The 21,274-nt window shown below is 56.1% G+C and overlaps 9 protein-coding genes across 9 annotated transcripts; 4 read left to right on the forward strand and 5 right to left on the reverse strand.

Annotated features, from left to right (window-relative positions):
- Positions 1-375: 375 nt before the first annotated feature.
- GGS23DRAFT_574035 (dihydrodipicolinate synthetase) lies at positions 376-1,925 on the forward strand. The gene has a single exon (XM_051516716.1). The coding sequence runs from the start codon at positions 688-690 to the stop codon at positions 1,768-1,770; it is 1,083 nt and encodes a 360-aa protein (XP_051370697.1). The 5' UTR covers positions 376-687; the 3' UTR covers positions 1,771-1,925.
- Positions 1,926-2,581: 656 nt separating this feature from the next.
- GGS23DRAFT_574036 (2-deoxy-D-gluconate 3-dehydrogenase) lies at positions 2,582-4,372 on the forward strand. Its single transcript, XM_051516717.1, has 2 exons — positions 2,582-3,281; positions 3,345-4,372. Exons 1-2 carry the CDS (start codon positions 3,108-3,110, stop codon positions 4,002-4,004), a joined length of 834 nt encoding a protein of 277 aa, XP_051370698.1. The 5' UTR covers positions 2,582-3,107; the 3' UTR covers positions 4,005-4,372.
- Positions 4,373-4,797: 425 nt separating this feature from the next.
- Positions 4,798-6,860, reverse strand: GGS23DRAFT_574039 (galactonate dehydratase). Its single transcript, XM_051516718.1, has 4 exons — positions 6,468-6,860; positions 6,228-6,337; positions 6,049-6,160; positions 4,798-5,988 (listed from the first exon to the last, which is right to left on the reverse strand). The coding sequence occupies exons 1-4, from the start codon at positions 6,641-6,643 to the stop codon at positions 5,235-5,237; spliced, it is 1,152 nt and encodes a 383-aa protein (XP_051370699.1). The 5' UTR covers positions 6,644-6,860; the 3' UTR covers positions 4,798-5,234.
- Positions 6,861-7,113: 253 nt separating this feature from the next.
- On the reverse strand, positions 7,114-9,831 carry GGS23DRAFT_121693 (major facilitator superfamily domain-containing protein). Its single transcript, XM_051511090.1, has 4 exons — positions 9,214-9,831; positions 8,800-9,140; positions 8,477-8,713; positions 7,114-8,407 (listed from the first exon to the last, which is right to left on the reverse strand). Exons 1-4 carry the CDS (start codon positions 9,521-9,523, stop codon positions 7,814-7,816), a joined length of 1,482 nt encoding a protein of 493 aa, XP_051370700.1. The 5' UTR covers positions 9,524-9,831; the 3' UTR covers positions 7,114-7,813.
- A 406-nt stretch (positions 9,832-10,237) lies between these two features.
- On the forward strand, positions 10,238-11,860 carry GGS23DRAFT_574043 (glycolate oxidase). The gene has a single exon (XM_051516719.1). The coding sequence runs from the start codon at positions 10,262-10,264 to the stop codon at positions 11,642-11,644; it is 1,383 nt and encodes a 460-aa protein (XP_051370701.1). The 5' UTR covers positions 10,238-10,261; the 3' UTR covers positions 11,645-11,860.
- Positions 11,861-12,395: 535 nt separating this feature from the next.
- GGS23DRAFT_598008 (uncharacterized protein) lies at positions 12,396-12,854 on the forward strand (the record flags this gene model as incomplete). Its single annotated transcript, XM_051518711.1, has 1 exon — positions 12,396-12,854. One exon carries the CDS (start codon positions 12,396-12,398, stop codon positions 12,852-12,854), a length of 459 nt encoding a protein of 152 aa, XP_051370702.1.
- Positions 12,827-14,397, reverse strand: GGS23DRAFT_574045 (glycoside hydrolase family 43 protein). The gene is made up of 3 exons (XM_051516720.1): positions 14,011-14,397; positions 13,334-13,930; positions 12,827-13,268 (listed from the first exon to the last, which is right to left on the reverse strand). Exons 1-3 carry the CDS (start codon positions 14,275-14,277, stop codon positions 13,164-13,166), a joined length of 969 nt encoding a protein of 322 aa, XP_051370703.1. The 5' UTR covers positions 14,278-14,397; the 3' UTR covers positions 12,827-13,163.
- Positions 14,398-15,629: 1,232 nt separating this feature from the next.
- GGS23DRAFT_598010 (uncharacterized protein) lies at positions 15,630-17,507 on the reverse strand (the record flags this gene model as incomplete). The annotated part of the gene is made up of 1 exon (XM_051518712.1): positions 15,630-17,507. One exon carries the CDS (start codon positions 17,505-17,507, stop codon positions 15,630-15,632), a length of 1,878 nt encoding a protein of 625 aa, XP_051370704.1.
- Positions 17,508-19,329: 1,822 nt separating this feature from the next.
- GGS23DRAFT_611172 (HD domain-containing protein) lies at positions 19,330-20,783 on the reverse strand (the record flags this gene model as incomplete). Its single annotated transcript, XM_051520382.1, has 3 exons — positions 19,330-20,432; positions 20,492-20,669; positions 20,744-20,783. The coding sequence occupies 3 exons, from the start codon at positions 20,781-20,783 to the stop codon at positions 19,850-19,852; spliced, it is 801 nt and encodes a 266-aa protein (XP_051370705.1). The 3' UTR covers positions 19,330-19,849.
- Between the last annotated feature and the right edge of the window lie 491 nt (positions 20,784-21,274).

Below are 21,274 nucleotides of genomic sequence, written 5' to 3' on the forward strand. Positions count from 1 at the left end.
GTAACTAGAGGGTCAAGTGCCAGTTGGTGATATTTACTTGGCGAACTAAGTTGATTCATGAGCAACCTAGCACGGCCTGGGTACATTGACTCCGCACCTCCTTGACGTGTGGATGTGCACATGCAGCATGTTGGACGTTTACGTTACATCGCCTGTATAATAGTGAGGTTGAGCAGATGGTTGGTATTAACACCCTATTTACTTCATGGCGATTCGTGTCAAGCAGAGCCTGCATGGCGAGTTAGTCCTGCTGAAGAAGCGACAAGTGTCGGGGGGCAAAAGCAGCATTAACAGATCCACATAACTAAATACACAATATGAGAGAGTCATCGGGAACAGGTGGATTGTATAGGGCGCGTTATAATCGACATGCACTTTTTAACTAAATGGCAGTTGGCTGACCCGGGGGTAGCCTCGCTAACTGTGGCCCTCTTTCTTCCCATTATACATACAAGTATAGCTTCGACCAACCCCTTCCAACGTGATCCTAGTCTCGTAAGATGTCAAGCGCCTAGGTTAAAATGGATATACGTGGGGGTGAGATCGTTCTTTGTCAAGGGCGTCCCACACCTTGCAACCGGCCTTGGCTACGAGGAGGATAGTTCGAACCTAGGGAGGCAACGTTATCCCGAGGACTTCGGCCCTAGCGATGCGTGCCAACTCAAGGCTCAAGACTAATAAGTTCGTATGGCCCGGGCCATGCTCTTGGAGTCTTCGTTTTACCGGAAATCCGAGACTTTTTCACATCATAAACCCGCCATGGCTCCGTCTGTCGATTCTGCCCCCCATAGCAATGGGGTTAACGCATCTGCCAACGGTGCTTTGAGACCACCTCTCGCCCCAGGTATCTACGTGCCAACGGTCGCCTTCTTCAAAGACGATGATACCGTCGATGTAGAAACAACCGCGTCCCACGCTACTCGACTAGCCAGGGCGGGCGTTACGGGGCTCGTCACGCACGGTTCAAACGGCGAGGCCGTACATCTTGATCATGCTGAACGACAGCTTATCAACCGCACAACACGTGCCGCCTTAGACGCCGCCGGGAAGTCAGAACTGCCTCTCATTGTCGGCTGCGGAGCTCAGTCTACGCGAGAGACTATCCAGCTCTGTCGGGAAGCAGCCGCTTCCGGTGGCAACTATGCCCTTGTCCTTCCACCAGCATACTATGGCAGTCTTCTCTCTACCGAGTTGATATCAAAGCACTTCCGCGCCGTCGCGAGTGCTAGCCCCATACCCATCCTAATTTACAACTTCCCCGGAGCCTGTAGCGGCCTGGATCTATCCTCAGACGTCATCATCGCCCTCGCCGAGCACCCCAATATCGTCGGTGTTAAGCTCACCTGCGGGAACACGGGAAAACTCGCCCGTGTAGCGGCGGCTACCACCCAGAAAGGCGACACGGCCTCAGTACATCCGTTCCGGACTTTCGGTGGCAGCGTCGACTTTACACTTCAGACTCTCGTAGTCGGAGGTCACGGTATCATCGGCGGCACAGCCAATATTGCGCCGCGAGCATGCTTGAGACTTATAGAGCTCTGGGAGCAGGGGAGGTTGAGCGAGGCACGGTCCCTGCAAGCCGTCGTCGCTAGAGGAGATTGGGCAGCCATCCAGGGAGGGTTTATCTCCGTTAAGGCTGCCTTGCGGGAGTACTACGGTTACGGGGCGGGGCCGAGGGAGCCATGTCAGTTTCAAGAAGGGGACAAGTTGAGAGCGCAGCTCAGCAAATTCGCCGAGCTAGTCGAAGTTGAGAAAACGCTGGAGTCGTAAGTCGCGTACTTTTAATACATCGAAGGGCTAAGAAACATCTGTTAAGTTATGGAGTAACTATTTTAGATTGTCAATTATGAAACTAGATCGGTTTTCTCTCCCTTTGCCGAGTAATGACCCTAGTAAAGCCATCTGGGGAAGTTCTTACAACCACATCACGCTACTAAGCTGATTTAGTAACAGGCGAGACATTTCTTAACTGGTATTAGTAGAATGAGCAACAGTAAGAAATAGTGCCATTGTGGCTATGTTTAGAGAGAATTTGATAGGATTGGTGGTTAGAGAGCCGCGACGGGGTACCCGTAGAGAGTAATAATCCTAACCAAGGCAAGCCTCTAGCCTGTTGTATTTTCATTGCTGCTTTACGAAGAAAATCTGGCTAGTCGGGTAATCCTCCCTCGTCCAGCGAATACTCCTGGAACGACATACCTAAAGGGGGGAAGTTCTCTAACTGAGACAAGAAACTCGTCCAGGCTTGTCTCAGCTAGGGGTACTCCCAATATAGACTTACTCAGTACCACTACACGTACGACTCTTAACTCTCTTCTCACTGTGCAGCAGCCGCCTGCGTCTCCAGATGACCAGGAGCCTCCCTCTGCCTACCGACGGCGTGCCACGCATGCGAGGGGAAACAACTTTGCATTCCCCCGTGACACCTGGGTTTCATCCATTCTTTTGCCCCCTCTCTTCTCCTCTCCACTGTCGCGCGGAGGGGATGGGTGGGTAGCATTTGGCAGGACAGTCATGAGAGTCCACTGGGAAGCGCTTCATCAACAGACCACCAGGCCTGGGAGCGCAACATTCCCCACGAAATACCTCGGTAGAATACCTCGGAAACAGAGCTGTTGGAACCCACATGTTACCCCCCACACTCCACCAGATTGTGGAGAATGAAGGCATCGCTACGCCTGTCCCCCACGTTTCCAGTAGACCGGGTGTCGCGTCCCGAAAAGGGGCAATAGGTCACGCACCAGTTCCGGTCGCTTAGCTAGACTGAAGAGCGTCACGGTTTCTATGAGTGTGGAGAGAAGAGTTACTAGCGTTTCCCTGCCGCGTGCGGGCGGTGCAGAAGAAGGGGAATGGTTCGATTCGGAGTGAGGATTCCGTCCAACCACGGCGTGCCCTTCGACCAACTACCTAACTGATGCACACCATCAGCTGCGCTCCACATCGGTGTGCCTCGAATTCTTGAAGAGGGGGACCCCGGCGGCGGAGCCCTCAAAGACATCAAAAGCGCTTGCGCGGATGCCGGGATCCGACATCGTGGATTGGGTCTCGGCACTGTCGTCGGGCACGGGGTCTTCATCATCTTCGCCTCCCTGAACCATCCCGAGCTGATGCCCCTTCTCATCCCGACAGCTAGGGCATCCGCAGGCATGGCAGCGGCGTATCTAGAGAAGCTGTTTTCGCTACAGGGCCGGGTCGCGGTCGTGACAGGCGGCACCCGGGGGATCGGCCAAGCCATGGCGATATCGCTCGCGAAGGCCGGCGCCGACATCATCCTGATCCAGGTAGGCAAGCCCATCCGGCACCGATATTCCCAGCACGCGCAGCACCCTAAACACTCTGGCTAGCGAGACGAGAGCAACCTGGAGACGAAGCGCAGCATCGAAGCGTTCGGCCGCAAGGCGCACGTATACACAGCGGACCTGGCGAGCCAAGAGGCGGTCGGGGGACTCTCGAAGCGGATCTTGGGCGACGGCCACGACGTCAGCATCCTGGTGACGAGCGCGGGGATCCAGCGGCGGCACGCGGCGCACGAGTTCCCGATGGGGGACTGGGACGAGGTGCTGCAGGTGAACCTACGCGCGGTATGGACGCTGTGCCGCGACCTGGGCGCGTACATGCTGACGCGGGCGCCGCACCCGGCGACCGGCCACCGCGGTAGCGTTATTAACGTAGCGTCGCTCGTCAGCTTCCAAGGCGGCATCACCGTACCCGCGTACGCCGCGGCCAAGGGCGGCGTCGCCCAGCTGACCAAGGCCCTGAGCAACGAGTGGGCCTCCCACGGCGTTAACGTCAACGCCATTGTCCCCGGCTACGTCGCTACCGATATGAACGAGGCCCTGATCAATAACCCCGAGCGCGCCGCGAGCATCCTCGCCAGGATCCCGGCTGGCCGTTGGGGAAAGCCGGAGGACTTCGAGGGCGCCACCGTGTTCCTGGCCGGCGCCGGCAGCCTCTACGTTTCCGGAGAGCTCTTGACCGTCGACGGCGGTTGGCTGGGGCGGTAGGGTTACGACGAGATCATGGGCAGGGCCCCGCGTGGGACGTTACTTGATGTATGGGATACGTAGGCAGATAGGGCAGCACATCAGGATAGCAGGGTATATCTATACGGACTTGTGTACAATACAGGGTCTTACCTATCTGTTTCATTATCTGCTACAACCTTAGCGAGCATGAGGCCAAACCGAAAGTACCAGAAGGGACGTATGCTTCTCTTAAAACCGAGTAGCACAGAGGACATGGTGATCGCTCTCGGTGTTCTCGTTCCACTAACTAATGGAAACCAGAAAGGAGCTAGCTTTAGGTTACGTTACTCCTATAACTCATACTCCAGTTGGGACTGTCCTAGCAATTAATATCATGTAATATGAAGCATTAGAAAGCTCAATTTCAATGCATAGTTTCTTTGATGTTTCTCATGTATCACCCCACACAGCCAAGATTGAGGGCCCGGCTTGGGTGCCTGACCGCTCTCTTGCCCCGCGTTGTCATATCTTCCCTGGTCCTGGTTGCTTGGAGAACCACTAGAGACCCCATACTATAGCGTCTTTTGAAGTCATAGTTAGGGGGGCGAACGGGGATATTGAGACAAGGATCAATATGGGGAACGAGCATCCGTGGGGGTCGTCTCCTTGCCCTTTTCGTCACTGAATCTACCGTTGCTCGGTCTCGCTGCTTTCAGCTCGGCGGGCATCTCTTTCGGTAACGTCGTAGACACCTATTATCCTATTATTGTGGATAATGGGTCGTACGTATAGGTTCCGCACTGGTAGTAAGTCCGTTGTGATGGCTTCAAGCTGATTAGGTGCTTTCGCTTATTATCTCTCAGTTGAGAGTGTAGCATAGTAAGCGTCGCCTCGATGATTATGCCCCGGAATGCTTTCCCAAGATGCTGTACAACTAAGAAGTTACACAGATATTCAACTGTCTACTTCAAGATATCCAGGCTCCTCGTAGATATCCAGGCTCCTCATCGGGAGCCAGTTCTTCCTCGGGCTTACGAAAATGGCTTCACAGGAGGACGAGTCTTGGAAATCAACTCTCGGAAATTCCTGTGACAAAAATAGCGATGTCGGTAGTTATTAAAGAAGATGTGTCGTGTAAAGCGTAGACGCCTGCATTACGCTATGCGGTATGTAGGCATATGTGGCTGGCTCAACTGCTATGTGACAAGATGTTAATATGTGTCTCTAATAAATGGTGTGTACACTGTTTCGACTATCTACTCTTCCATTTTACCACTCCCTGACGCTGCCGTCCGGTCCGTGGAAAGCCTTACATTGCCACGGCTCGGTCTCTTTCGACATCTTCCTCACCAGCTCTTCATCAATCTCGATCCCGAGCCCGTACCCTGATGGGGCCTTAACGTAGCCGTCCTCTATGTCGAACACCTCCGGGTTCTTCAAGTACGTCAGTAGGTCGATGTCGCCGGCCTCGGTATTGTAGTGCATTCCCAAGCTCATCTCGAGGATGGAAAAGTTCGGCGTGGCGAGTCCTATCTGCACGCTCGCAGCAAATGCCACCGGTCCGAGAGGGCAATGGGGTGCGATGGCAACGTCGTAGGCCTCGGCCATTGAGGCGATCCTCCTTGTTTCTGAGATGCCCCCGGCGTGCGCGATATCAGGCTGGAGAATGTCGACGCTAGCGTCCTCTAAGAAGCGCTTAACGTCCCATCTCGTGAACAGGCGCTCTCCGAAGGCGATTGGGATCGTCGTCTGCTCGGAGAGCTTGTTGATGGCTTCGGGGTGCTCGCACAGGAGAGGCTCCTCGATGAATAGCGGCCTGTGCGGCTCGAGAGCTTTGGCAAGCTGCTTGGCCATTCCTTTGTGGAGACGGCCGTGGAAGTCGAGGCCGGCATCGAGCCCGAGGGCCTTGACTTGACGAAGCCGCTCGACAGTGGCATCGAGGACGGCTGGGGAATCGATCCAGTTGGTATCCTCTGTCGCGTTCATCTTGACGCATTTGAGGCCCTGAGCAATCCGCTTCTTCCTAGATAAACGTCAGACCAAGAAGTTGGCGAGCACCTCACCCCCGCTGAATGTGACTTACGCTGCCGCTTCAACATCAGACGGCCGATCGCCACCAATCCAGCAGTAGACCTGGACCTTGGTACGGACCTTGCCTCCCAGGAGCTCATAAACGGGAACCTTTAAATTCCGTCCTGAAGACATCAGTGTTAGTAGACCACGCCAGAATTCCACGGTTACGTGACGACGCTAGCCCCATACCCTTGAGATCCCACAGTGCAATGTCGATTCCAGACATGGCCGACATGAAGACGGGGCCGCCGCGGTAGAATCCATGCCTCCAAAACGTTTGCCAGATATTCTCGATTTCGCTAAAGCACCCACGTTAATGTTTGGTAGATGGATTACTGGAAAGAAGACAAGGCAGAGTTGTGGCTCATTCTTCCACCGGATCCTTCACCCCCGGACGTCATAGAGTCCGGAATCAAACGGAGAACCTACTTTGCCTCTCTACCGATAAGCCTGGGAATCATCTCATTTAGGCAGCCCTCAACCGCGAGGTCGTGGCCTTCTAGAGTTGCCTCACCCCAGCCGTACTGTCCATTTTCGTCGACAACCTTGACCATCAGCCAGCGAGGCTTGACGCGGTAGTGGATGATGGACTGAATCTTCGGCATCTTGTACTATTCGAATACAAAAATAGAGAAAAAAAAGTAAATCTAGATACTCAAGACGGCCTTCTTTCTTGCTCCCTTTTACCAAGCAGCGAGGAAACGGGATAGACGAACTGAAAACATCGAGGTAGGCAAACCAAGAATTTGCATGATATTAGTGATTAGTCAGACCTCAAGACTAAGCCTGCCTTACCGCCGTTACGAGGGGATGCTCACATACGTATTGGAGCTAAGACGCTCGGCCTGTTGGCCTGGCTGGTCTCGGGCTTTCTGACCCACGACGGGGTCACATGTCTTGCTGTCTCCGCCTCCCCCACGCAAGGGGTTCTGTTCTGACCCCCATAGAACAGGATCCCGTCATCCGGCGAGTTGGCTCCAACTCGCGTGGCCACTTAACTTACTCCAAACCCACTCGCTCGACATGGTTACTCCGCTTTCTAAAGACGTCGCGTCGGCGGCACGTCTGCGGAGGACCGGGGCCAGGATCTGCGTTCCTTCGGTTGTTAATATGTCAGGTATTCAGAAGTAGTCCGAAAACACATGCCTGCATGTATACCATAATGATCCCATCATGATCCCATAATGCCACGTCGGTACCGTATACCGGGATGCCTTCTTCTTCCCTATTAGAACATTGTCCCTGTAGGCCGAGCGACCGGTGGTTTCTTAGCTAGAAGAACACGGACGGAGATGCTTGGATGAGATTCAAGATCGTGAGAGATCGATTAGGACTTGTCACAAATCCGCAGGTCTCGAGTTGTTGCTGAGCAGATCCTTGCTTACAATGCCGTAATAAACCGTGACACGAGGATTATGAAGGGCCGATTCGGAGAACAGGAACTGATAGTATCTCATGTGTAATCACACACCTACCGGTTACACGTTGCAAATGTGTTTACTGGCGGCTTCATTCACCGAGGCAAAGCATAGTAAGCGATCCTAAGTGAACTCGGTGTATCTCGCATTGCCATCACGGTTTTATCAATAGGTCGCAGACGGTTAAATCTAAAACTAGTATGTATAGCAGAAAGTTATAGACGTAACGAAGTGACGAAGAAAGAGACTTCGTTTGCCAACGTCTCAGCCTGACCCACAGCTGTCTTACAGGCGAATTATCTACCGAGAAGACTAGAAGATTGTGTTTCGACGGATGACGCTCGTGTGCCATCCGCCTCACAGCATGAACCTGAAACCAGCCACGACCTGAGCAGGCGTCGGACCGTGCGGGCCGCTGTCCTCGCCGCGATCAAGCTTGCCGTTCTGGCGGCGGAGGTAGACGCGCGTGGCGACGGCGAAGGCGATGGCCAGGACCGTGGCTGCGAGATTGACGATGAAAGCCGTCAGGTAGGTGGGGGGCCCGTAGTACAGGTAGCTGCACCAGATATTGGGCGTGTTGCAGATGGAGTTGATGAGGCCGATGGCGGTGGCGCGCTTGACCGCCGGCTGCGAGAGCGAGCCCGTGATCCAGGACAGCGTCACGATGGCCGACGCGTAGAAGGACGCGGGCAGCAGCATCATAGCTACGTAGCGTGCGGCGGTGTTGGTGGTCGCGACGGCGATGATATTGGCGACGAGCGTCACCGACAGAGTCCCGACGATGTGGAAAAAGCGCTCCTGCGTGCGGTCCGAATGGAAACCGTTGGCAAGCATGCAGATAACGCAGAGAATAAAGGGAGGCGCCGATAGGAGGTAAGTCGTATTTCGGTCGTACCCGAGGCCGCCAACAACACTGGGGAAGAAGTTCGCTACGGCGCCGTCGATATATGTCTATAAGAAAGATGTGTCAGAAAGCTGCATCCACGCTGATGCGAGGGAGATGGGGTCGGTTTTACTGACACAATATAAGATGCCGGTAAATAACCATGTCTTGGGGTCCTTGATGGCCATCATGAAACCTGCCCAAGAAGACGTCTCGTGAGAGTCGTCTTTCTGGCCCATATCCGAGATATAGTTCCATTGCACCCACTCGGTCTCGGTCTTAGAGAGACCGATGACCTTCTGGTTCGAGTTCGGGAGGATAAGAGCGAATAACAACGCGAGACCGGTAGTGATTACACCCTCGACGAGGAAAAGCTTGGGTCGTGTTAGCACAGAACGAGAGCGGCCGACATAGGAAAGAAAGAGCGGTAGGTAGAAAGGGGGGGGGGGGGGAGACATACCCATCGCCAACCCGCAAGGCCGCCTACTCCATCCAAGTTCATGACGGCGAGGGCGAACAAGGTGCCGAAGGCATTTCCGAGTTGCGAGCCGCTGAAGAGGATCGCGGTCCGGAGGGCGAATTGCTTGCGGTTGTAGAACATAGAAAGGAAGTACAAAGTCCCGGGGAAGAACACCGCCTCGACGCCTCCGAGGAAAATCCGGGCAACGATGAGGCCTGCGAAATTGTTCACAACAGCCATGACGGCCGAAACGCCTCCCCAGACGGTCATGCTGGCGCAGATGTAGAGGCCGGGCCACTTGATCCGGCCGGCTATCATGTTGGAGGGCACCTGGAAGAGGACTGCGAGACACTGGTCAATTCCATTTCTTCGGACCCGCGACGACGCAACGTGCGGGGGTTGGCTAGGACATACTGTAGCTGCAGAACAGGATGCTGACTGCGGTCTGATACTGGACGGGCGACAGGTTCAAGTCCGCCTCGATGTTGGCGAGCTTGGCGCTGGCGATGTTCTGGCGATCGAGGTAGTTCATGACGTACATGATAACCACGATCGGCATGATGATCAGGTCCATCTTGAGCGTCGCCCGGCGGCCGAGCTTGTCGTAGTCGGCCTTCGACAGAGCCGCGAGATTGGGCGGCACGGAGACGCTGTCGAGGACACGGTCGCGCTTCGGCCCGACCGTCTCGAGCTGGTCCGAGTTGGCTTCTCTCTTCTCGTCCATCGTGGCGTGGGCAGCGCGTAGGCTGTTGCGGGGTCTCTGCGTGAGGCCGGCCTTCAGGAAGGCGTTGCGGACTGAGGCGAAGAAGTTCTCGATCTTGCCGTCGCGCAGATCAAAAAAAATATATCTTAAAAGCGACGTAAAGACGCGCCAGCGACTAGACCCGAAACGCTGCGTATCTGCCTCCGTCCCCTTACGCCTCACCAAGAACGGTCTATTGCTTCTCTCCTAGCTAGGCTTCTCGTGGGGGTCAGTCCAAGACAAGATTTCTCGTCCTGAAATATCGTATCACCCCACACGCTAACCGGGTGTCAAAATTACTGCAGCCGCCGTTCCTCGCCTAGGTCGTTCATTGATCACGCTCTCCCCTCGCGTGGATGCGATCCTGGTTTGGGTCAGTGGGGCGATGGGCCTCCAACACGGTGGGGGGACACCTTGACAGGAAGCTGTCTGGTCCGGGGCTATTCTGGGGTTATTCTGGGGTCGTTCTGGGGCCGTCCAGTGTTGATGTCCCCCAACGCTCTTGGTGAAGCTAAGACCTAACCCCAGGCTTCCTCGCCGATAGCACGATTTGAGGGTCTGTTGATTTAAGCCTATTTCAGGCTCCTCGCAAGCTAGAACTCCACGGCAGATCAATGACGCATCAGCATGGCCGTTATACGCGCGGAAGAGGTCTCCAAGCACCGTGGGAAGGACTCGTGCTGGGTCGTGATCTATGGCAAGGTGTGGGATGTAACTGGTATGTATGTTTCTTCTTTCTTGACAGACGTGGCCGAACTAAGCTTAAAGATGCTCTTCTCAGGCTTCGTAGATGAGCACCCGGGCGGCGCGGGAGCTATTCTCAAATGTGCCGGCCAAGATGCCACCGAGTCGTACGATGAGGTTCACGACCGGGGTCTGGTTGAAGAGACGCTACCTCCGGAAAGCTACCTTGGAAACGTGGACATCTCAACGCTACCGCGGCGGCAATCTTCAGAAGACACTGTCGAGGGCCAGGATGGATTTCCTTATCCTCCGCTGAACGCTATCGTTAGCCTCGCGGACTTCGAAGCGGTTGCCAAGAAGTACCTTACGTCTGCAGGCTGGGCATATTATTCCTCTGGGGCGGACGACGAATTCAGTATCAGCGACGCTTTTCGAATCTTTCGTAAGATGACCATGAGGCCCCGAGTCCTCCGGCCAGTGGAACCCGTTTCTGCAAGCACCACTATACTCGGCTGTCAGTCCTCGTTGCCCGTCTATTTTAGTCCGACCGGCATGGGGAAATATGCCCACCGAGATGCCGAGCAGATAATCGCCGCCGTCTCCGGCAAGGAGAATCTCATCTATTGTATGCCCACGAGCGCTCCGCGCGAAGCCGTGTTCAAAGCGCGGTCTGTTTCAGATCAACGGTTGTTTTTTCAGCTGTACACGGGCCGCAATAGGGAGCGTACGAAGGCGCTCATCCGCAACGTGGAAGCACTTGGGGCCGCGGCAATATTCTTGACTGTCGATACACCGGTATTGGGGAAGCGTGAACGTGACGACCGCGTCAGGGCTGCGGCCGGAGAGGACACGATATCGCCCACCTCGGGAGGGGTCGCTAAGGTATCCTCGCGAGGTCTGCTAAATCCTTTACTGTCGTGGGATGACCTCGGGTGGATTCGAGAGACAACGAGGCTTGCCTTGGTACTGAAGGGCGTCCAGACAGTGGAGGACGCGGTTCTTGCATACGGCAGAGGTGTAGATGGCATTGTCCTATCCAATCACGGCGGTCGTTCCCAAGACACGGCCCAGGCGCCGATCCTCACGTTATTGGAGATCCGCCGACACGCGCCACACCTGCTATCGCCAGAAGTCCGCACCAAGTTCCAAGTATTCGTAGACGGTGGTGTTCGCCGAGGCACAGACGTTATCAAGGCCATCGCCTTAGGGGCCACGGCGGTGGGCATCGGCCGGCCAGTGCTGTATTCTATGTGTGCCGGCTATGGCGATAAAGGCCTGCGCCGCTTAGTGCAGATCTTGAGAACCGAAGTCGAGACGAACATGGCGCTGGCGGGAGCAAGGCACGTTGGGGAGCTGGTACCGGAGATGGTGAACTCGGAGAGAGCCGAGAAGGAGGTTTCCAGGCGAGTGAAATTGTGATGGTGGGCGCGTCGAATATTTCCGGCTCTCTTTCCGATGCCCGTTTTGGGCATTGCTGCTACCAGTAGATGTTTATGAACAGACTATATCCCCGTACTTATGTAATATTAGATATTAGACGGCAAGTGTATTACTTATATATCTACACAACTCCTTTACCAAATATGTCTCCCAGCGGCCTCTATTCATACGGAGGAAATTTGGGTGTCTATAATTACGGTGTAGGTTTCTTCGAAGCAGTAAGATGGCAGGGATTTCCCTCTATGTCTCTGCCGCCAACAGCCAAGGATAAGCATCATTACTCGACCAAACAACCAAATAAGCCGCCAGTCCAATAATATCTCTAAGTCAAGATAGAAACAGTAAGCAAAATCCCGCCAATGTTTTATACTGCTGATGAATCTATGAGATCGACGTATACGCGACCTCAACTATCAGCGATTTGAGCAGGATGTAGTGACGAATCCGTGTAACCAAGGAAGAAAACTTGGTGAACTCAATTGACATGGCCGTCAGTGTTAACGGTCCCGCACGTCGTCTTACGGACGTATAGGTGACACCTACGTCGCGCCGAGGAGGTTGGGATGGGTGTTCGGGGCACACGGTGAAGGTCTACGGGGCCCGGATCTCTACAATTAAGACTATATAATACACAGCACACACCCGGTTATCGGCTGCAGAGAGAGAGAGAAAGGACATCACGCTAAGAATATAATCCTACGCCAAAAGCTAGCTACTATCCAGAATCATCATGGCGCCAACTCGCGAGCGGCTCCTACAGACCGCGGGGGCCTTCATCGACTCCGTTAACGAGTGGACCCCGGAATCGGTCGTGCGCCACTTCAGCCCCAATTTCACGTTCCGGACGGCGCCGGCGAAGGTGAAAATGGTGCCACAATCCCAGGCCGAATGCGTCGCGTTCGTCGGGCTGATTGGGCGCATTACGCGGACTTTCCAGCTCCAGCTGGTGAGCGGGGAAGACCCCCTAGTCGACGAGGTCAGCCGGAAGGTCGTGATGCATCTCAAGTCGCACTCCGAAACGACCGTGGGCCTGTACCAGAATGAGTATATCTGGGTCGTGACGCTGAGCCCGGATGGCTCGGAGGTGGACGATGTGCTCAATTTCGCCGACAGCCAGTACGCGAATGAGTGGGTGCCCAAGATGGTAGCCGCAGCTAAGGCGGTGGCCCAGGAGGCGGCGGACAGCTGAGACGGACTCGTGGAAAAGGGGCGGCTGCGCCGGAATTAAAGGGGATATTACACCCCGCTCATGTTCGAAGGGATTACATCCAGTGGGCATGAAATCCTCGGGGGGACTTTGATATTGGTGGCAATACTTTACTTGTATTCCTGTTCGCAACACATATCGAGTGTTTAGGAAACCGGATCCTTTCCGAGTAGTCCCTTTAACACATGTCTCATTCAGAAAAGCCGCCATCACCCAAACAGCTAATCCAGCCTAGAAACACGGAAGAAGCACGGAAGAAACGAATCTACCAATAACGCTTACTTCACCTTTTCAGACCACAGGCCAGCCGCTGGAGAAGCTGATAGTGTTCCACCTGAACCGCTTCTGGCCGTCTGCGTACCCGACTCTCGTATCGACGTAGTGATAGTAGAGAATCTGCAAACGGCAGCATAAGTGACACGAGCGGGGAGGAAGAGGAATTTCGGCAGAGAGAGACTTACAGGCCCATAGTTAGGGTCATCGTAGACGCCCTGCCCCCCCGGCCCGTACACGTATCCGTGCGACTCGAGAACTACGGTCCCGCCGCCGCTGCTGCAAGCGTTGCCGCGGGCGTCCACGAAGCCCCCAGTTGCGGAGGTAGAGCGGCAGACCAGAATTTTGTACTCGCCACCGGCTGGCGGCCTGTTAGCATCGTATCCGCAGCACTGTCCCTTGCTGTAGAAGAGGTAGTAGTAGCTCCCGCGCTTGAACACGCAGGCACCCTCCTCGGCCGTGGTGGCGGGATCGTAGGCGAGTTGGTACGCGCTGGCGCCGCTGGCTACCGTCTTGGGCGGGTTCTTCAGAGGAACTTGGTGGATGTCCTTCCAGAAGCTGCCGAAGGTGAGCAGGTACGTCCCGTCGGCGATGATAAGGCTCGGATCTATCGCGTTGTACGGCTTCCCGGGCGACGATCTGATCCCGGTGGATCCCAAGTCCTTCCAACTCCCTACGTCCATGGTAGACGACGTTGCAACGCCGATGGCAGAGTTTTGCACGCCGAACGTGCTAACAGAATAGTACAAGTAGTACGCGCTCCCCACTAAAGCCACTTCCGGTGCCTACTTCAGAGGCCGGGGATCAGTTAAAGAGCTTTCGATGGTAGCACAAGATATCGCTAACTTGGTGGCTTAATACTTACCCAGAGATCTTGGTTCCCGTCGAGGTCTATCGAGGAGCCTGACGGGAGCACCGCGCCTTTGTACGTCCACGGGCCCATGATATCCGGCGCGGTATGGACGGCTATCTTGCCGCCGGTCGAGAAGCGGAAGTACGTCCCGTCAGATCGCCGGATGACGGACGGGTCATGCGCATTAACGCAAGTACCCGAGCAAGCTTCAGGGTTGGCATACCCGGACACGATGTCCTGCAAGGTCCCGATGACCCAGACTACAGAATGCAACTTCATATTTTGTCTTCAAGTTAGCATCACGAGTAACATGTTCTAAATAGTAGCTCCGAGGCCCATTATGGACTACACTCGTGGGGAATCGTAACCTTTAAAAAATATTGTTCCTATTGTAAATTCTCTTCCGTCCCTGTCAGGGGTACAAAGACCAGGACCCGGATTGGTTGTGTCTTAAGGAAAGAATATTCCTATAGGCGCGCTTCTATGAAGTGCTGGCGAGAGTGGAGATCGTATGAAGACGGACCCTGTTAGAGCTGCGCTGCCCCTTAATCAGATGAGGCCCTTTAAGGTTGTGGGTATATGTGTTGGAGGGTTGTTCCAACGGCCGTTACCTCAGGCGCCGCACTTTTCTCTTCTCTTTAGTAGTCGATGCTTGATCACTCATCATTAAGCTTTCGAACAGGTCCTGGCGAATGTCACCCGATAAATCCCTCTTCCACCTATTGACAGCAACTTCCAGAAGAGTAGCGAAGGGGGAAAGGGGCATGGTATAGAAATAACGAAGACTCATTACGCTGAGAGCTGTTCCAAACTCGACTTGTCAACCGAACTAATCACTAACTTTGAAACGTAAAGCACCATTACTTCAACGACAACAGGCTCTAGTTCTACACAAGAACGCGACTTTAAAAGAGGCATTCCCATAACACTAGCGCGAATGACTCTGGCCACGTTGGCTAACAGTCTAAATCCGAATATCCATAATCATAACCAACATAACGTATATATAGACATATGCAGACGAAGCAAAGAGAATACAGGGTCATATGAAGTCCTTCCTAATGTATCTTACAAGGCAACTTCTCATTATCAAGGGCAACTCCCGAAGAACCGCAACGACCGAACCCCCCTAGAAATAAAAACACATCAATCCCAAAACCGTAGACGGAAGTGCAAAAAGACTTATTCATTTCGTCAATCACGTAAGACACTACCTAGTCAGCACCTCGTCGCGGGGCGTCATCACAACTATATATACAAGCAGCACCTGTACCTCGCCCCAACGCGTCCGTCCTGGTTCCCGGAAAGCGTACTAGCGCAGCCGTAGCATCGTCGGGAGAGGGCCCGAGGGCCCAATCCCTAAAGCGTCGGCCTGCGGACAAGCCGTGCCGATCCCGGCCACCCGCTGAAAGCAGTGAGGGAGCAAGCAGGCGGGCAGGCGGGCAGGCAGGCGGGAACAAGAAAAACATGCATTTCTCAAGACGCGTCTTTTTACATCTCAGACCGAGCCAGGTCAGGCAGCTGCCCGGCGTTCCCGGCGGCAGCAGCGAGGGCACCGCGGCGCCCGCGGTGACGACCGACGGGCAGCAGCGCGCGTGGCGAATAGCTCGCCGTCCTCTCCGATCACCTTCTCACTCGTCCTCCCAAATATCCACGCCGCCTCGGCCCCTGCGGCTCCCTCCTGCGGCTCCTACCCCGCCTTCGTCCGCGTCCACGTCCTCCATGTCGAGCTCGACCTCAACCGTCGTGCCGAGCGCCTCGCGGCCCTGGCGGATCATGTCGCGGATGCGCGCGTTGAAGTCGTTCATGCGGATGTCGGCCTCCATCTCGGCGCGCGCGCGGCGCGCCGCGAGGGTGCGGGCCTCAGCGTCGAGGCGCGGGCTGTTGGTGTTGCTGGCGGTGGTATTGTTCGCAGCGGCGATGCCGGCGCCGGTGTGTTCGAAGGGGCTGCCGCTCGCGGGCTCGGCGTCCCGCGGCCGCGGCAGGAGCCGCCCCGACGCCGCCGACGCGCCGCTGTGGTTGCGCCGGTGCCCGGGGCCGAACCCCGGCTTCGATGCCGGCGACCCGAACGGCGACGAGTAGTGCGGTCCCCCGGCGCTCGGGCTCGGGATCAGCGACGGCTGCAGCTGCGACGCCTTGTGGTGCGAGTGCGAGCCGCCGCCGATCGACAGGCGCGGCGAGAACGCGGCCGGCGTCTGCGGACGGCCGCTGGGCACGGGGATGCGGCTGGCCGGCGTCGAGACCGAGGCCGGGGATGCTGCCCCCGCCCCGTACTGCCCGTAGTGCGGTGCGCCGACGCTGGGCGACTGGGGTCGAGGAGATGCGAAGCTTGCGGGCTCGCGTGTCGACAGACCTGCCGCGCCTGCGTGGCTGATGGATGAGGCACCTCGCCCCAACGACGACGATGACGACGACGACGCGTGGTACCGCGGGAACGCGGGGCGCCCGACGATGCGGCGCCGTAGCACTGAGACATCCGGTGAAGCCATCGTCGCGCGGGAGGCGCCGCTGCCCTGCCGTCTCCGGCGTGCCGCGGGTGCCGCGGGTGCGGGCTCCTCCACCACGACCCAGTTTCGGTTTAGCTCGTCGCCGGGCGTCGTTGTCCCCGTGTTCCACTCCCGGCTGATCTGCCGTCGCTTCGCCGCCGGCGGTGGTGTTGTGGACCCTTCTTCTTCCATTGCGGTCCTCTGCTGGTAGCCGAACGAGGAAGTGGCCGGGGCCGAGTCGGTATCGTGATAGTACAAATCCGACTGCGGAAACCCCGTACTGGTCGTCGTCGCGCCTGATTCAAGCGGTGGTAGCGTGGGTACATCGTGCTCGTTATACCAGACCTGGCCGGCCGGCAGCTGAGACGGCGTTGCTCCTGTCGCGGCCCCATTTGCTATGTCGAAGCCCTTCCCACCGCCGGCGTAAAACCCGCGGAACGCGCCGGTCTTGCAGAACTCCCACACCTTCCCAACCACCCCGCCGAGAGTGCTCAGGGCGAACGATCCCCAGCCGCTGTTGTTATTATTAGTCTGTGAGGCGGGAAGCGTCGGGTCCGCACCGTCGGCGTTGAGGCGTATCGACTCTGTCTCGTGGTGTGGGCGCTTCGAGCCCAGGGCTTTCCGGTAGTCGACGTCAGAGTAGAAACTATCGTCCATCGCGTCCTTGGGGTCGGTCGGGGCGAAGCCGTTCAGCGTCTCGATGTGGCCGGCGAGGACATATCGGTGTTCTGCCCCTCCTCCTATGCCCCCCATTTGTCCATCGCCGCTAAAGTCGGATCGTTGATGATCCTGTGCCGAGGCACCGATGCCGAACCCGGTCCAGTTGTGGGCCGGAGGGCGTTTCCTCTTCGCGGTCGGTCCTGGCGCTGACGGGTCGGCATATGCATTACTACTGTCTATCGATCGTCCAAGGTATCCCGAACTGGAGGCGGAGGGCGAGATGGGCGGTCGAAACATGCCCGGGTGTACACCAGTGAGGGAGGAGCCGCCGTTAGGGGCCTCGAAATGAAAGGCACTCGGCATGATGACCTGCGGTCCAAATGACATGTTACGATCGTGCGGCGGGGAGTCGGTCGGTCGATTCGGGTGCGATGGCGGATGGTCTATCAAACCCGATTGTTAAGCACGGGGAAGCTCGTGCTCGTACTTGTAAGCGTGAGCGAGGGTAAGCAGGGCAGGTCAGGACAAGTGCGCGGGGTTCCTTTCCCTTTCCCTCAATCCTTTACTGTCCCCCCGGTGCGTTTGCTGGTTCGATACGGGGCTATGCGATGATTTGTTCGTCACTACGCCGTGACAGCAGTAGATACCTGTTGTCGTGTCGCGCGAGGAGGGAAGATCGACGGGTGGACAGAGGCCTGTTTGCGATGGACGCCGCTGCAGCTTTCCGTGCCGTATTGCCTGTAGCGGGAATTGATGGTGGGAGGTTGGCACGTATTAAGATGCGAGGAGTGCGAATACCTACTGCCCGGATCGTCGCAGCCGCTGGCTGGCGGGCTGGGTGAGACGAGAGCTTCGTAGACGCACGGAGAGATATTGGCGAGAAAAATCGAGCGTAATGAAAATGGCTGTGGTGCACGCAAGCAACCCGCAAACCTGGGCAAAGGGTAGATGAATGGAAGGATGGGATGGATGGCCGGGTGAATAATGAGAGCGAGTCAGTGGGGGTGAAAGTGGTGGTAAGTGAGAGGGCGAAGGTTGTGTGTAGCGGCGGAATCGATCTTGGGGAGCTTGTCGTCACAAGGTCTTCTAGAGGGTCAACCTTGAGCCTATCTCGCGAGTCGTCTCGTGTCTCGTATCCTGCGTCTCGTACGTCTTCTCTGTGTCAAGTGTGAGATGACGCCGCGAAGCGGTCCGAGTCTGGGCCTAATCAATCACCCCTCCCCCCAGGTTCAACCTTAAGCTGTCCCCGTCGCTGATATAAACAGCTATACCCCGGTAGCTTTTCGTATTGTTTCGCGAGGTTTTTTTTTTTTGTTTCTTCCGGCCGCACTTCCTCCCCCCCGACTGTCCTAGGTAGTAGACGGTGCCTTTCTGTTGTTGGTTACCCGTATTGGCAGCCTCCACGTCGAATTTCTGCTGTGCCTAGACTGCCGTGGATGTATGTTTGTCGAAGGACGGTTGGTCGTAGGAACGGGCACTATTTTTTTTTCCCTTACGCCCCTCCCCCCTTCCAAAGGCCCTTCTAACAAGAGCTCGTCGATGAAATGCGGTGTGGCCCGCTTCGCTCATCAGCGCCCACCAAGCTCGACCTGAGCCTACTGGGATGATAAAAGGCGTCTCCTCTATCACTAACTTGGGACGTGGCAATGCGAGAGCTTATACATTGTTATGCGAAGACAGGACAGGACAAATGCCCTTCACGCCGTGGTTGGGTTGCGAGGATGCACAGCGCGGCGCTGAAAGAGAAGAGGGAGAGGATGGCATCAGTGGCGGAATTTTCCACGTACGGTGCGAGATTGCCTATGAGTATGTTCTTCTCTCCCTCTTCGTCTTTCTCTCGTCTATGGACCGGGCCCGTCCTGGCAAACTGGCCGAGGCCATCATTCGTTGCCCGGTCAGATTCGCTTGCCCGAGAAAAGTCAACAGTGGACCCAGACCTCGCGGTGGAGACGGGCGGTGGAGTGGTGACCGCCAATCCCATTCATACCTTCGCTAGAGGTACCTCTCCTGCGTGTCCTCCATAGTAAAAGTACATATACATGTATATACGACGCAGTATATACACGTACAGGGGGCACTCCCACTTGATTGGCCCGGACCCGGCGCCCGTCGGGTTCTCGGCGTGTTACCGAGGGAAGGGGGTGCGTCGCATCGTGAACACCTCCCGCCCAGCATCATTCTACAGCATCATTCTACTCATACGTGCTGCCATGTACTGTAACGCGGTACAATGGCGCAAATACTCAGCTTTTGCGTGCGAAAATACCGCGCTGACAACATAGGTGCATTATGCGCATGCATGGACTTCTCGCCTCGCGATGTAGCGTGTACACACACATGCAATACCGCAGGCATCCCTACGGGGAGGCATCATGCAAGGATCTGTGCAGGTGAACGGACGTCGCTGGCGCCGGGAACGTCATGCATTATCGAGAATTCTAAAGGGAACGGATCGATCAGAAAATGGGATGGGCACTTTATACTCGTCCCTTAACCTGCTGAATCCTGCTCGTTGTCGTTCAAGGGGGTTCATGTCTGACGGTAGCGGTGATAGTATATGTATTAATTATGGATGGCATGCATCGTCGTCCACGCCCCGTCCCCTCAGCTCAACGCGTCGCCCGAACAAGTTGAGGGGAATCTCCGGTTTCGACATGACGCCGCAAGCCACGTTCATATACCACTCGCACTCGCGTTCTTCTATTTCACCCTGATACGTTCGTGTAGTAGGCGCCCTGGCCCTTAGTCGTCGTCTCCTGCACACCGCCATCCAGGCCGAGAGACCCGTCGGTGTGCGACTGGGCGCCCCAGAATTCATTGCGCTCCTTGAGGATCTCCTCGGCCCACTCCTGCGTTTCCGCAAGCGCGACCCTAGTCGCGACATACGCGAATTCGCCCAGGTCTAGACGCTTATCCGTCCGCTTCTCATACTCCACCATCTGCAACAACAGCTCTATCTTGTCTAGGTCGTGCACATAGTGACTATCCAGCGTCTCGGAGTCCTCATACTCCTGCCAGATCGCCCGAATCTCCTCGCCGGCCAGGCCGCCGTGCACCATTCCCAGCAGGTTCTTAGAAATATAGTCCATCGTCTCCGCTTCGCGTCGGCTCTTCTCCGGCTTCGGCACGCCGTCTACCGGCGTGATATCACCGACGAGAGACTCGGCCATGTCGTGAACGAGGCACATCTTCATGCACTTGTTGAGATCGAGCTTGGGTGCGAGCGACGGCGGGCATACCAAGGTCATCAGGGACATGCGGTACATATGATCGGCAATCGATTCACCCCTAGCATCAATGTTAACATGCCCTAACCTCCGACTGGTCTCTCGCAAGTGTTTCTTCACCTTTCGATACCAAACCGCCGCCACCCCTCTCGCTTGCCCGTCTTCAATCGCTCCAGCACGTGGAAGAAGGGGAGCGGAGAGCTCCCTCCCTCGGTAGGTGCTTCAGGTCCTATCGTCGCAAGTACCTTCTCGACCGTCCAGGGCCCAGAAATCTTAGGGGTAGGTACAACGCCAGGATCTGCAGATGTGGCCTCGTCAGTTCCAACGAGGCCGCGCAGAACTCCCGCATGCGGCGGACGTTGCGTTACCTACCGGAGACATCCTTGGGATCTTGCCGGACATCAGTCGGCATCTTGTCTTTGCCCATTTGGAGAGCCAGCCCGGTACGGCGAGTTCGACTATGAGAAGCGGTTTCTAAGGTATCGGGCTCGGTGCGATCATACGCGATTTGTGTTTCCGGGCGTTGTTTGAGGAGCAAAGGGAGGCCCAAGAGCTCGAAAACGGCGACACGGCAGCGCACTGTGAGAAGGATCGGATTATCCGGGGAGACTACCTAAAGGATCAATCAGAGGTAGGACGGCAGCGTCTTGGTTGGAGCGACGCGGGCGCTGCTCCAAGACGGAGATTGTCGAGACTCAAGCAGCCGGGCGGGTTAGTATCGGCGGCCAGTGCTTGCGAGATGGACGAGGGAAGAAGAAGGGTGAAGGTGTCGCCTTTTACCTGGTCCGCCGTTGTTTGCCCGGCAGGTCTGAGGGTGGGAAGCAAGGAAGAAGAGAGAGAGGCACGGTCCGATGGCGGCAATGCGGCAATGCGTAGGTAGCTATGCACTACACATGAGGTAAG

This window comes from Durotheca rogersii (genome assembly GCF_024521655.1).
Source record: "Durotheca rogersii strain YMJ 92031201 chromosome Unknown GGS23scaffold_15, whole genome shotgun sequence".
Taxonomy (NCBI): domain Eukaryota; kingdom Fungi; phylum Ascomycota; class Sordariomycetes; order Xylariales; family Xylariaceae; genus Durotheca; species Durotheca rogersii.